Source organism: Pimephales promelas, chromosome 11, assembly GCF_988280905.1.
Source record: "Pimephales promelas chromosome 11, fPimPro1.hap1.1, whole genome shotgun sequence".
NCBI classification, from domain to species: Eukaryota; Metazoa; Chordata; class Actinopteri; order Cypriniformes; family Leuciscidae; genus Pimephales; species Pimephales promelas.
In genome coordinates this window covers 10,366,066-10,382,054 of record NC_142779.1, presented here as the reverse complement: position 1 = coordinate 10,382,054, position 15,989 = coordinate 10,366,066, and the positions used below count along the sequence as shown (strand labels likewise).

Genomic DNA, 15,989 nt, shown 5'->3' with positions numbered 1-15,989 from the left:
TCGATTCTAAGATGTATAATCCAATCTGTCTAATTCAATTTAATTGAAACGGTCTAAAATGTATGAAATCTAAAATGTAATATCTTATATCTTATATAAATGTAAAATATAAAATGTATGAAATGTATGAGAATATAAAATGCAATTTTTTTTTTTTTTAATTCAGTAGTTTTTCTTATCATAGCCAACAAATGTCTTCGGAAACTCCTTTTCCTCGATTTACTGAAACCTATATGTAAAACGCATTTGCAGCTGCACAGCCGTGTATATATCTATGCTGCATATACAGACATCCCAACCTACAAGAATTCATTTCAGGGAGGTATATCTCAATGAATGTAATGTTGGGGGGGGGGGGGGGTTAATATATGTTATATTAACATATTTACAATATGTTTAAAATAAATACAAAATAAAAATGGTAATATGTTATATTAACATATTTTATATTTAATAAATATTACATATTAAATAATATTATGTATATTATATATTAAATTGACATAAATATTAACAAATGATTGTTTTAATTATGGAATTCTCCATAATTAACTCCTAAACTTCAGTAGAGAACAATTCTTTGTAAGGAAGGAGGGGTTTCTTTATTGTACATTTATTTGCATGTAGTAGCCTATGTAGCATATGGTTTGCGTTGCTTTAAATTGGTCAGTGCAGCGCTGACTATTGAGTGTCGCTAGGAAACACGTCCGCGCTGCGCTGACGAATCGGCTGCGCGGCTCGGATCATTGAACCGTGCAGATGACATGTCTGCGCGGCACGAGCTCTGTAAAGCCCCGCTGTCTCGTCCCACTTTTGGTTTGTTTGGCTTCCCATATCTCTGCCGTGCACACGCCACACGCTATGTATGTTATACGCGCAGTATCTCGCTCTAGATTCCGGGAGATTTTAACTCATTTGCGGGCATCAGGGAGACGCTATCAATATGCGTGAGACTCCCGGAACTTCCGTTTGGCGCGGTTTGAATTGAGCAGCGTAAAGGCACAGATGCCGATATATTGATGCTGACGTCATAATATATATTTTAATTAACTGCAGCGCCGGCCCGAGCCTTTTGGGGGCCCTAAGCAGAATTTGATTTGGGGGCCCCTCCCACGACGCGGAGTCACCTGTGTTTGACGATTATTGACATAAATGTCACGCAAAAATGATACATTATAAATGAATACACTGAGGTTATGTATTAATAAAAAAATTGATGCCTACTTAAATAAAAAAGTTTGAAAACAGTCTTAAAACTGTCTCAAAACATAGGCTATACAATAAATTATTTGCTAAAATTATGACAAAACTGAGAAATTAGAAACGTAAGAGCAATGATACTTTGGCCTATCCTCCTGGGACCCAGGAATAGACTTTTGTCCACTGTAGTGGACATTATATTTTAGTGTATTTCTCTGACACCATGCATGGCACACTTTTTTTTTCTGGATGTCCTGTAAAGAGCACATTCAGGGCAATACAGAGATACCAAATGTTTGGAGGTTTCACCATGAAAACAACTTCTCCTTGGTCTTTAAAAATGTCTAACATTAATTTAGTGATCAAATGTAGCACTCTTATTGAAATATGGTAATATATTGTAATTATAATTTAAATCTAACTACTTTTCAAATTGTATTTCATCAACCAACATCTCATGAAAATGTTATGGGGTTTCAAATGAAAAAAATGACTTTGCGTTACAGGGCATTGATTTCATTCATGTCCACTGTAGAGAACATCAGGACATAAATCATGTTTATCAGGCATTCTGGGAGACATAACAAGTGAATATGTAAATAAATTATACGTCAATATTCTTATGACATATTAGATATTATTATTAAAATGTTGCTTATTATTACGCCAATGCTTACACTTCTTTCCTCATTAAATGTTGCTCCAAGAACACATTAATGTGCAAATTAGATACAGTGTATAGATACTTTGCATTGAATGGGAATATTAATTTATGCCAATTTTACCCATATATTGCATAAAGTAAATTGGTGTATCAATTAATTCCATTATATCTTTCATAACATAGTTGATAATCATCTTTATACAAATTTTTGTTCAAAAAAATCCTGAAACCCCAAAATGTATTGGTGATTGGAAAAAAAATCCCATTGTTTTTGCCTACACATTGTATGTCATTTAATTTTAACAACTGAGTCCTGGTGTCCACTACAGAGGACAAAGTATTACATATGAATAAAATATAATTTTTCAAAAAGGTTTTTTTTTTTTTTTACCATTTGTTTATTATGCTCTAAACAATGTGATGACATGAAAAAAAACTAAATTAAAAAAAAAAAACTTTCTGGGTCTCAGCTATTGTTGAAAACTAAAAATATTACTAGCCTATTTCTCAACTGTCTCAATACAGAGTAACTATCCTCAAAATCTTTATTATTGTTATTTTTATTATTGTAACAGACTTTGTTATATAGTACATGACATAATCAACACAGTCTGTTACTATAATACCGGTTATGATGTTCAGGCGCTCGTTGTATGTGTGTATGCAATGTATTTTTCCCCTCGGGGCTTGCCGTAGATGGGTCGTGCGCACTTGCTAGGCTACTGGAGTGTCGCGGGTGTTTGGAGATCTGATGTGTGGTATAATAAAGTGGAGAAGAGTTCAAACTGCTATGTTTATTATTTATTCAAACTGCTACCCTTACACCTTGAAGGATAAGTTCTCCTGCGGGCTATTTTCTCCAACTTAAACCGATACCGTGACTAGGCGCAGTTGCGCACGAATTGTCTATGCACGCGCGAGGTGTCTAGAAGATGCGTATGACTTCTTAAACGCTGGCAGACAGAGCAGCAGTTGTAACTTGTAGGCAGGTATATTGACCATTAAATCAGAATTTTGTTGTCTTGAACTATTCATTCAGTCATATTCATTCATTCATTGATTTATGTCACTTGTTTAAGTCATCTAAAAAAATAAAAATAAAAAATAACCTCGATTAGGGGGCCCCCTGGTGGCCAGGGGGCCCCAAGCAGCCGCTTAGTTCGCTTATGCCTCGGGCCGGCCCTGATTAACTGTATTGCTGTTTGTTTATTATATGTTCAAGTCATTGTCGAGTCTTCCACTTCAAGTCAAGTCAAGTCTCAAGTAACTTGTTCTCAAGTCAAAGTCAAGTCAAGTCATTTTTGTACTTTAATCAAGCAAGTCACAAGTCCTGAAAATTGTGACTCGAGTCAGACTCGAGTCAAGTCATGTGACTCGAGTCCCCCACCTCTGGTGCTTAGTAATGCATGACTGCATTGTACAATGAACAATGTAGCTGCCTTCCTCTTTATGATATTAAAGGATTAGTTCACTTTTAAAAAAAACTTTTGCTGATAAATTACTCACCCCAATGTCATCCAAGACAAATCTTTTTTTCCAAATCATTTCGTTTCATTTCGTTCGTTGAATGAACCAAATGACTCAAAAAGATTCGTTCATTTTGATGAATGAGTTTGAACAGGAGAGTCAGGAACACGCGCATCACAGAACAGAGCAAGGCGAGCATTTGTGCTTATAAAACTTAAACTTTTTTATTTATTTTTGAAATGGCCGATCGTTTCGCTAGATAAGACCCTTATTCATCGCCTGGTATCGTTTAAAGCCCTTTGAAGCTTCACTGAAACTACCATTTGGACCTTGAAACGGTTGGGGTCCATTGAAGTCCATTATGGAGAAAAACCCTGGAATGGTTTCTTAAAAAACCTTAATTTCTTTTCGACTAAAGAAAGAAAGACATGGACATCTTGGATGACATGGGGGTGAGTAAATTATCAGCAAAAGGTTTTTTTTTTAAAAGTAAACTAATCCTTTAAAAGTTTGAATTGGTTGGATTAAGTTGTCATCTGATCAAAATGGAGCAAAAAAGGCATTTTATTAAATATGGCACCAACGTTTGACATTTATTCGTGCATTTTTGTCATGGAACAGTTTTTCTATATTTGATCTCAAATACAAAACAAAATAGAAATCATCAGTGAAATCAGTGGGGTTTTTTTTATTTTTCAGGTTGTGCTTGCAAAATAACTAACAAAGAGGGCAGTATAGTAACACAGTCTGTGTATCAACCACTAACAAATGTCTTAATTTTAGCACATAGATTAAATTAACAGTTACCTAAAACCATGGTAACATTTATCCCATTAACAATATAAACGATTTAACAAGACATTACGTATATCCAACACAGTATCTAAACCACAAATGCTATTTCTCATGCCATTTATACACCAAAAGTGTTTTTTGCATGCATATGCTACACACTGAAACCCCTTTGAGGGTGCGTGCGTATTACACACCAGTGTATACACACAAAAACTATTTTTGGCGTATAAATGGCATGAGAAATAATATTTGTTGTTTTGATACCTACTAGTTTTGCTTTATTATGGAGATTAAAAAGACTAAGGCTATGTATTTAGTTTGTCTATACAGGTTTGTGAAAATAGTCTTAAGATTTTACATTTTCAGATTAAAAACAATTACAATTTTAAATGAAAAAATAAATAAAACCACTAATAAAGATAAAACCTTTACACAAGAAAATATTTTGTCAAGTTGTGATCACATCTATGATTACAGGCAAGGTTCAAGTTAGGTCTAGTTTGGGGAAAATTATAACTGTAAGTGACTGAAACATTACGGACTGACTTTCTCCTTTGGAATTGACACATGTAGCCATCCATCAGCTCTGTGTATTTGATATGTATGTGCATGAGTCTGTGGGTGGCCTGGACTGATGGTAATGTTGCAAATAGTAATCAGTTGACAGTAATTCCACTGTCCCCAAGGAGACGCTTCTCCAGCACATCCACACACACACACACACACACACACATATGCAGTTTTCCTCAAGGGGACCAATTAATATTTCCCCACAAGGTCAGAAATGCCTGGTATTACTGTACTTGTGGGGACATAACACACAACCCAAAACGTACAGTTTACTAGGACCACACACACACCTGCAGCCAAAAGACATACTTGTAAAAACAATACCTGATTAATATTATTATAAGCAAATGCAAACACTGAAGTAGGCTTGTATGTTTTGTATATTTAGACAGGCTGGATGTATTATTTTTTAAATATATAATGTATATTTAGTAGGTGTAAAATAGTAGGTGTTTTCCATTTAATATTTTTTTAAGAATAAATATGTGTGTTGCAGATAATGTTATGTCTAAAAATAGACATTTTATCAGACATTTTTCATTATACTTGATAGTTGTCTTTCATGCAATGTAATCAGAGATATTTAAATGATTTAACTAAGTGTGCCTATTCTGACACACTTTACTGTAACATTGGCATATATTTTTAACAGTTCAACAGTTTTAACAGTATTCAGAAACTGAGGTGGCTTTAATAAACAAATAGTGTTAAATTTAATTTTTTTTAACCCTAAATTATTTTCTGAGAGATAACTATCCAACCAGTGTTTTATTTTCTTCTTCTTGCTGAAGTCATGTAAAATAAAATACAAATATGCACATTGAGAATGTTTAAAAGTAAAACAAACAGTTTTTTATTTATTTTTATGAAAAAGTAAGCTTTTCATTATTATAGTCTCATATGCTTTATTGCCCCTGATTGCTTTATTGTGCTCTTGTCTCTCTTTTATTTTCATTTATATTTCTTATATTAATTAACAACCAGGTAGTAGTAAGTGATACAAGGTTAATGCCATTGCCATAACACACAAGAAATGCATATACTTGCACATCCTGTTTTGCACCTATATTGTCTAAGTGCAAAACAGCCATCAGACCTTTCTTTCAGTGACCTTGGTGTTGATAGAAACCAATGCTGAACTGGAGAAGTGTGAAACATGGAAAAGCTGAGGCAAGTAATACGAACATGTGTTCATATTATTCTAAAACAGTTGTATTCAAACTGAAGAAAAAAGAAAGAAGCCTCCTCTCTCAGCCTCAACCAACAAGCACTTTTCAAAGGTCCAGTTCTGTTAAAACTCCATTTAATATATCTTACTGATTACACTATTAGTTTACTATTTTATTAAATATATTTTCCAGTCATTTTTATATCATATATTCCAAGACAGAGATGTGTAAGTTAAAAAACTATACCAATTAAATTCGATGAATATTCATTTAAATGGTATATATGCTTAATCTGTGATTATTCTGTGCAATACGAGGCAGTAGTAAAGTGCAAATAACCTCAATCACATTGTAAATGTTCTATCATAGAAAAAGATCACCATTTTTACGGGCGTTTCCTTAATCTGAAAGTCTGTTAAATCGTAGTCATGTGCCGAGAGCCAACAATATGTAAACGTTTGTACACACATCTAACCAAAATGCAAACAATTGCCATGTAATTTTTACAATAATTCTAAATACAGCTTTTTTTTAACTTAAACAGGCAAGAATACTTTATTATAGTTATAGAAAATGCATATATTATTACTTTCAAAATGCCATGGTAATTTCATCAAGCACAAGCTATAATTGAATTCAATGCATTTGGAAAAATAGCTTGATACACCTTCACATAAGGTATAGAATCACACCATCCAGCCTCTGTCTTACCTCTTCACTTCATGAAACATGAATATATGCATTCAGCTGATATATATAAATTCAGTCATGTAATCCATTGTATATCACAGAATGTATCTGCACAACTTTCTGATCGTTTTATAATCACAGTAATGTTACAGTATAAGCATATGCTTAGGGACCTCATACTTCTAACACATCATAACAAAAATATTATTACTGATATCAGGTGTATTAAATATTAAACTACCACACTTCATACCACAATGTTTAAAAAAAGCTTTGTTTTTGCACGCACACAGCCCAAACAGTGAGATTCCTCAAATAGCCTACTTTTCTATTCATTTTATATCATTTATCTTTAGAAAACTATAATTGACAAATTATATGACTTAAATACTGTCCAATATCAAGAGAAATGCCAGCATTGAATTGACTTGTTTCGACTTTTTGTTGTTGTTTTTTTCTCATCTAAAGATTAGCTGCCTTGCTATTTATTTCACTTCTGCTCCAGTAATTATAATTTACATTCAGAGGATTTTAATATGATTAAAAACTTTTCTCCGCTTCCGTGCTCACTGCTCATTATTTTATCTTGTATCATTTCTGCTATTTTCATAACGAAATATGCTTGATATTATTTTGAGCTAATCTTTCATTAGCCATATATCTCTGCATTCTTGAGTTGAGAGACTGGCGCAACTGTCTCTAATCAGAGAGACAACCGATGCCACCGTTCAGAAGACGCGCGCACGACACAGTCTCATGGGAGAACACAGTCACATTAAGTTGTGCACCAATAAACCAGACACATTTCTAATAGTTTCAAGTCAAGACGTACTAAGTGTACAGGAACAGCCAAAAATAGTCGAGTGTGTTGCATACATCAATCCGTTACGCGTCCAAGCCCGCATTTGAAGAAACGCACTTGCATAGATGGCAACATCATCGTTCTTATTTAGGATCTCATCGGCCTACAATAGAAAATGATCTAGATCATATAATAAATTTCGTTACCAATCGAATCAAATGTATAATCTTTGTGTGAGTTTTAATATGTTTAATAGGAGGTGTGTGTTCGATTTATGTTTTGGGTTATATGTCTCAAAATTTGTTATAAAATACTATTTATATCTATTTTCGAAATCTTTAAATCTGAAAATTACTGGCTAGTAAATTGTGCTTTAATTATAGGTCTTAACAATAGTTTTACAGTTTTTTTTAATTGCATTAATGCATGTGGTCATCAAATGCAAGTCCAAAATGATTATGTTCCACACACAACCTTAAGCATTATAATTTAAAAGAATCTCTCTTTACAACCAGCCAACAAAACGGATCAGAGATCTAAAACAATAACCTACAATTCTGAAAACATAACAGACATTGTGTGTGCACTTGTTTTAGTCACTCGAGTTATGTTTAGAAGTAGATTGGATCATTGGATCTTCCTATATCATGATTGATTGCATTACGCACACTTAGCCTATATAGACTAGGTGTTTATTATTATTAGGCTATTATTAAATGCAACTAATTAATCTATTCGCGCTGAAACGTTATTTCAATATTTAATACGATGGGTGTCTTGTTTTTCTTCCAACGAACCGCACATTGACACCACGCGTCTGGTTTCTATTCCCGCTTAACATGACATGTCTGAAAGAATGTAACTCATCAGGTCTTGTGGTGCAAGCCACGGAGCAGTCGCGCACTGCCGCCACCCTGCGCTTTCCAGAGAGGAAAAAACATCTTGCAATAATCAGTCCAATTAGTGGAGGTCGCGGCTGCGCGCTCTCCGGTTAGCTGTGGGAGGTTGTCAAAACAGGGGGCGGCTATTAGACGAAACGCGATCCCCATTCATCAGCATTGTAATAATCACCGTGCAGACGAGCAGCGCAGGTCCTTCGAAGTTCTGATCAAAATGATCCGTGGAAACAAGCCGTTTACAAACAGTGTCAAGGCGAAACGAGTACCTTGATTTGGCCTGTCAGTGACACCCCCCCCCCCCCCCCCCACACACACACACACAGAAAGCATCCAAAATCCTTTGAATTTGTGTTTTCCATTGCTTCACATACTGCTTTTAGTTTAATCACAAACGTCACAAATGGAAAGGATTGGTAAAATACCTCCATTTGTGACTATCACTTAATAAGCTCACTATAGCGTTGGGTGTTAAAGTGTATTGGTAACACTTTACAATAAGGTTCGTTAGTTAATATTAGTTAACTACATTAGTTAATATGAACTAATAATGAATAGCACATATACAGCATTTGTTAATCTTTGTTAATGTTATTTTCAACATTTACTAATACTTGATTAAAATCTTGCTAACATTAATTAATGCACCGTGAACTAACATGAACAAATGATGAACAGCTGTATTTTCATGAACTAACATTAACAAAGATTAACAAATGCAGTAACAAATGTATTGCTCATGGTTAGTGCATGTTAGTAAATACATTAACTAATGTTAACTAATGAACCTTATTGTAAAGTGTTACGAGTGTATTTTATAGATGATCGTTTTATACATCTGCATCAATTGGTTCAATAGTCTTAAATTCGCTGTTATCAGCAATATATCGGTAATAGTTTCAGTGTCCAGGGAATGATCTACATCAGGTAAGGATATCATATCAAAGTAACATAAGAAATGTTTCCTCACAGCAAAGTACAACAATGATACATTCATATCAATTTCCAAGGGCAGTGGCTGTCTCCGAGGTTGGCATTAATTTTTTTCACAAAATCAACAACCGTCATTTACACTAATTGCAAACATTCAACATTTAACAATTTACCTGTAATCTGAGTGTAGATTTTATGACTGTTGTCGTTTATATTAATATATAATGCTATATTTTATTTTGTGAAATAATTGCTGTTGTTAACAAAATATCAACTATTGAATTCAAAAGATTCTAGTTTTCTTGATTTATCAGATCATAAGAATGTCTTCAAAATACGTCACTTGTGACGTTGATTACTTGTTTATCATTTATTCGTCACTTGTATCGAACGTGCAGCCTAGATATTTAGAACCACCTTGCGACTATTACACAAAATTGCCAGTTAAAAGGGTGGGTGGGAATTTTAGCATTGTAATCTTTCATAATGTTACACGCTTTGACGTCTTTTGAATAGGTTCTGAAGTATTTTTCACTCATAAGCCACATCACAGGCCTTCACTGCACCAGGGCAGTATAAAACTGCAAAGACAGACCAAACGAATGTTCTCTCTCTTATGACAAGACTGACACGTCTCAAGTTCAACAGTATCAGCTTTTTTATTTCATGTAATATATGATTTTGCTTCACTTTCTTGTGGCCTCAAGACTCATTGAGTTGAAATCAAAGTGCAAGCAGAACTTTGTTTCTATGCCACAGTACACGGTGAGTTTAAGTTCAGTCAACAGACATGGACAGATGATATGCCAATAATGGTGTGCGTAACGGCATCATTAAAAGATGCACCTCTCCCTCTCGGAGCTGTAACACTTTCGCTAACTATTCTTTAAGAAAAACAATGTTCTATAGCCTTGGTTCATAATAAATATGCATATAATGCACATGAACATCTTATACTTCGATTAACTTTAGTCAACATCATTTTCAATAAATCTAAATTGTCTTACCCGCACAATCGTCCCTCGCAGTGTTTCCTATCCCTATGATCGTTGTTCATTCTAACGTGTATCCTTGAAAACCGCTCTATACTTATACGCCCTCCAACCCTGTTCCACTAGTCCATAATGCCTGGCATCCACGCGTGTGCACATGGAGAAACATACCCCCCTTTTTATCCTCAACAACTGCTAAATAATGCATAACACGGGACAACTAGTTCGATTAAGCCACTGAATTAAACAGAAATATAAACTAAATAAATGTAGGCTGGACGTTCTTGCAAACATATTGTGTCATTGTGATTTTATTTTATTACATTTGATAGCAGTAATGATACTGCAAAAGAGTTAGAGAGACCCTGTGTATGATTTCTGAGAGTTCCCCTACTTCCCCAAACGTTGAAATAGTTTTGGTGTGATCGACCAGTTACAAAGTGAAAGGTTCGCATAGGCAGGGTGGATTGTCTGCGTATGGTCACTCACTTATGGACTCCCACTTATGGACTCCGGGTCCTTGGTTTTGGAGAGCGTCTGGAGCGCAATCCTGCTCTGGCGCTCTCATCTCAACTGCTGCTACCTCACTACCTCACAGATCAGTGCTCTTTGGTTGCTAGAAGTGTCTGTCAAACCCCAGGGTAATATACAGAGAAAGTCGGGGCTATATTTTGTCAGTGGGCGGGCTCTACGAAGGGAATAAGGGAATAATCTGTCAGCCAGCCCAAGGAGCCACCTCAAAGCATATCAGGTTACCTTGAATGACAGCGTAACCATGGCAAATAATTTGACTAAAACTATTGTCTTATCCTCATCATCCCCGGGTCAGATAACCAACCAATCACAGTTCACATAATCGCTTTTCTTGCCAGCTTAGAATAATATTATTAAAACAAGAGAGCGAGGTCTTTCTTCGGGAGTGCGTTATGCTGAAACGACATAGAAGAGGTGGCGAGAGACTCGCGCAGGAGGAACAACTTTCTTTCGTGTTCTTTAGATGGATATACGGTGTATTATGCTTGATTGAACGGATCTAAAGTTTTGTGCCTCTCTTCGCCAGGAGTGGGATTTGATTTCGTCTAGGCTACTCGAGAAGTCGTCCTAAAATTGTGCCTCCAAAGGTTTTACTTCAAATCTGTTGAAGAACTGTCGCTGTCGTCGGTAAAATAGAAATAAGTAGAAAAAGTGGACGTTTATTCGTGACAAACCATGTCTATGCTTCCAACATTCGGCTTTACGCAAGAGCAAGTGGCGTGCGTCTGCGAGGTCCTTCAGCAGGGTGGAAACATTGAACGTCTCGGGCGCTTTTTGTGGTCTCTGCCGGCTTGCGAACATCTCCACAAGAACGAGAGTGTGCTCAAAGCGAAAGCTGTGGTCGCTTTTCATAGGGGAAATTTCAGAGAGCTTTATAAGATTCTCGAGAGCCACCAGTTCTCTCCGCACAACCATCCGAAATTGCAGCAGCTGTGGCTCAAAGCGCATTATGTCGAGGCTGAGAAGCTCCGGGGCCGCCCTCTTGGGGCTGTTGGGAAATACCGCGTCCGAAGAAAGTTTCCGCTCCCTCGCTCCATCTGGGACGGTGAGGAGACAAGTTACTGCTTTAAAGAAAAGAGCAGGAGTGTGCTGCGGGAATGGTACACTCATAACCCCTACCCTTCCCCGCGGGAGAAGAGGGAACTAGCAGAGGCAACGGGGCTAACAACAACACAAGTCAGTAACTGGTTTAAAAACAGACGTCAACGCGACCGAGCAGCGGAGGCTAAAGAAAGGTACGGGTCTATAGTCTGCAGCTAAATAACTGTTTATTAGTACTGTGTGTTTAAACGTAATTAGAAAGCATTATTAATGCACGCATGCCGTAAAATTAAGCCAGAGGCGAGTAGCTATAAGTTTCTTAGCCTATATATGAAAGATAAAAGATTTTTTTTTTAATTCCCTTTGATAGATGCCACAACGTCAAATGTCATTTGTTGTTGTAGTTCTGTTAATGTCACTTTATGTAGTTATTAAGCAATAGCCTGCTTTTTTTGACAATATAGGCTTCTTAAACGACATTTTTATATCATTTTCTAAAAAATACACAAAAAACCATAATGTGTGTATAACTTTTGGAGAAATCGTCCATTTTTAATTAATTGGAATGTTCTTCGGATTGTAAGAGTTATAGATTCTTGTTTAGAATGTGCAGTTCTCAGAATGAGCAATCTCCTTCTTAACGGGTGTCTTGTTTCACCCGCAGGCGAGGTGGTCAAGTTGAAACCACAGTGTAAACCATTAAAAATATCTCGTATGTTTCCAGATTCTTTATCCTTAATTAACAATTTATGAAATAACCTTTACATGACAAGTTGTGATTGAAAATCAGTAGTGGACACGGTTCTTAACCTCGACGATTTATTTCCCAACCATATTAATAAATTATTAGGGCCTATATCCTGCACTAGCTCGACACGAATTAGAACAAATAATTTATATACATTAATACAAATGTACACAAATCGTGTATGGCCTATATATTTGTGTCAAGGGTTATATTATAGCCTAATTCATGGCCACATTCATTTTAAAAATGTCCTTTTATTTTTTTTTTTACTGAACTTAAGATGTTTTCTTAATTTACAATAATATTTCACACCTACAGAACCAACCCGCTGTCTTCAACTTAATATTAATTGTTATAGAATTAAATGAATTGGCCGATATTTATTATTAGTATTAATAGCCTATATTATAAGATGTTAGCCACTATGCTAATATTTATTTGTCATCATAAACTGTAAAAGAAAAAATGAAAAAGAAAATTGCTGCCTTTAAGTAAAATGAACTTGGATGTGTAAGTAATTTCAACTTAAATTGCATTAAACTGACTTGAAAAATTAGTTGAATCTTGTAGGCTATTACTAATAAAAAAAGTTGAACATTGCTTAACTTATTTTTGATTAAAAAAATCACGCCATAACTTATTGGTACCCATTGATCATATTTGTTTTTTTATACAGTGTATAGTTTTGAATAAGCTCTAACCCTAACTCTGCATTGTCATTTCACAGGGAGAATAATGAGAACTCGAACACAAACAGTCACAACCCATTAACGTCTTCCATGAATGGAAATAAGACTATTTTAGGAAGCTCGGACGACGATAAAACGCCGTCTGGTACCCCAGATCACACCTCGTCAAGTCCGGCCTTGCTCCTCACGTCAAACTCCGGACTTCAGTCCCTCCACGGCCTCGCACCTCCACCTGGTCCCAGCGCCATCCCAGTGCCTAGTGCTGATTCCGTGCATCATCACCACCACCATTCATTACACGACACTATACTGAACCCTATGTCATCAAACTTGGTCGACCTTGGCTCTTAAACATGTGGAGCCTTTCAAAAGGACGCTTGTACGTGAACGTTTAGCGTAACAAAACAAAAGAGACAAGCAATGGACACAGAGAGTTATGGATGTTTGTCGACTGACCTACTTGCAAAGCTGATTTGGAGGGCCTTGATAGAGGTATTTTTCTAGAATGTAATGCCATGATCTATTGTTAATAAACATGATAAAACGTCTTAATTGTTGATATCAACATTATTTGATATCGTTGTTAAATTAGATTGCAATTGACCCAGGAATCCTCAGTCGCGTATTCCGTTTGTTTACATTTTAAAAATGTTTTAAAGGCCATTCATCGTTTCATTTGAATGGGATTTCGTTTAATGCATTGCTTAATACGAACGGCTATGGGGGCATCTCTTCGTTTTTATTTGTATTTTACTTTTGGAAAGCGACTGCATGTAACCTTTGGGATCAATAAACAATAAACTCCAAACCCATCATAGTTTCATTCATATACACTTAACAATAAAATCAGATGCATTTACCGAGCAAAGCAATTGTTTGAATGGTTTTGTTTTAGCCTATGCTGTGAAATGGTTTGTTAGACAGGTGTCCAGATTTGATCTTTTTACATGCATTTGGTCACGTGGTGGTATCGAAAGTTAAAAAATAGTTTAAATTGTGTTCTTGATTAAGCCTTTGAAAGTTATAGTTTTTTTACGTTATACAAGTTAATGCGATGATGGCAAAAATATAAAGACAAAGTATTTGACCACTGTACTGACAGATTACTCAGCAAACTTTGAAGTGTAAGTGTGTGTGTGCGCGCGCGCGCGCGCGTGTGTGTGTGTGTATATATATATATATATATATATATATATACGACAGACATCAAATACAAGCGCAGCCTGAATTATTATTTTTAAAATACTTTTATAATGTTCAGAAACTTCACTGTGTTTCTAGATTATCTGAATAATTCAGATATTATTTCACTGTTCTCCATTGTAACTATCCAAGTTACAAATGTAAATAGTCACTGCCGCACGAATTACACAGACTGTTCTTTTTATGGTAATTGTATTATTATTATTATTTAGATATTTTTAGATATAGGCTATTATATATTTCTTACTTTTATTATTATTAATAATATTTACAGTCAGTGAAAGAATAAGTTGCAGTTTGTGAAAGTGATATCGTGAAATAGATATTCAATTGAATGTGAATCTAAATTATCTTACAGTTTAATGACTTTTAATCGACGTACTTTCACGCCATCAAAATGTTTTGTAAAGGCTTGTATCCAGGAAACTTATTTTATTAACAATGCCATAACACGAACTGCTCAACATTTAGTAGGCTAGATGTAATATCAATCATGATATTAACATTTTAACCAGTTTTTCTGAGGTCTACAAGTACGCAATAGGTAATATAGCCAAACAGTTATGGCCAAATCTGTTCACACTCATCCAAAAAGGAGCTGATGTGATGTTTCATGGGCTATTGCTAGCTGCATTCTTTTTTCCCACAGGGTTATGGTGTAAGTCGCTTTGGATAAAAGGATGCAAATGCATAAATGTAAAAGTTTGTATTTTACTCTCATAAATCTACGTTTACAGGTTTTGATATTATTTAATACGTTAGTGTGCACGGGATCATATAAGTTTTCAACTCTGTTCACACGCAAAGTAGGCTTTTACTATCTTTCGAACAAGATGGCAGTAATTATTTTGAGCATCCCCATGAACTTAGGAGACACCAAGTTTGTTGGATTATAACATTCTCAAAAAACAAGGTTTGTATCCCCAGAGAATATAGCTAAAGTAGCCTAGCCTATAGGCTAATATTGTCCAAGTCCTTTTTAGAAATCAACAAGTGCCTGTAATGCTATAGGCTATATGTTGTCTATGCAGGCTTTGGGAGAGGCGGACAGGTCGTAAAAAAAATTCGGGCATAAGATGTAAAGAAAGCTCTCTCAGTAGTGAGGCTAATACGCTATAAATGCAAGCTTATACGCTGAGTTAATGCTGGAAAACATGTTTATGAGGAGATGACGTTTAACAGTCTTGCAATTTTGCGTTAGTTGCATTCCATCACCAGTCTCCTTAACTACCCCTCTCATCGCTGTTATCTCTTTATTTTTTTTCTTCTTTTTTATTTGAAATATTTGCTTCTAAAGGCAACAGTTTTAACTTTGACTTTCCACAGAGCTGCATTTTTTTAAATTTTAGCTTGTTCTGTCAAAATAGTTCGTTCTCATGGAAAACTCAATTAGGATAGCCTATAGATAAATACAAAATAAAATGTTACACTAAACCACGGGCACAATGTGTAATGGTCACATGTAACCCTGGCTTTAAATGTCGCAAGACTGACAAACTACTTTCCTTCGTCGTTTTTAACCTTTTAAATCTATTTTTATTTTAGACAACTTTACAAAGTTTTTTCATTTTATTAATATTCAAAACTACATTGTTT

The 15,989-nt window shown here is 35.4% G+C and overlaps 1 protein-coding gene and 1 long non-coding RNA gene across 2 annotated transcripts in view; one reads left to right on the top strand and one right to left on the bottom strand.

Annotated features, from left to right (window-relative positions):
• The window catches only part of LOC120479514 (uncharacterized), a 39,097-nt gene extending 28,788 nt beyond the window's left edge, over positions 1–10,309 (bottom strand). The window contains exon 1 of the long non-coding RNA XR_005622935.2: positions 10,194–10,309. This is a non-coding gene — a long non-coding RNA (uncharacterized LOC120479514). The remainder of the gene's footprint in view (positions 1–10,193) is intronic.
• Positions 10,310–10,867: 558 nt separating this feature from the next.
• On the top strand, positions 10,868–14,003 carry six2a (SIX homeobox 2a). The gene is made up of 2 exons (XM_039672077.2): positions 10,868–11,947; positions 13,229–14,003. The coding sequence occupies exons 1-2, from the start codon at positions 11,388–11,390 to the stop codon at positions 13,539–13,541; spliced, it is 873 nt and encodes a 290-aa protein (XP_039528011.1). The 5' UTR covers positions 10,868–11,387; the 3' UTR covers positions 13,542–14,003.
• Positions 14,004–15,989: the final 1,986 nt, after the last annotated feature.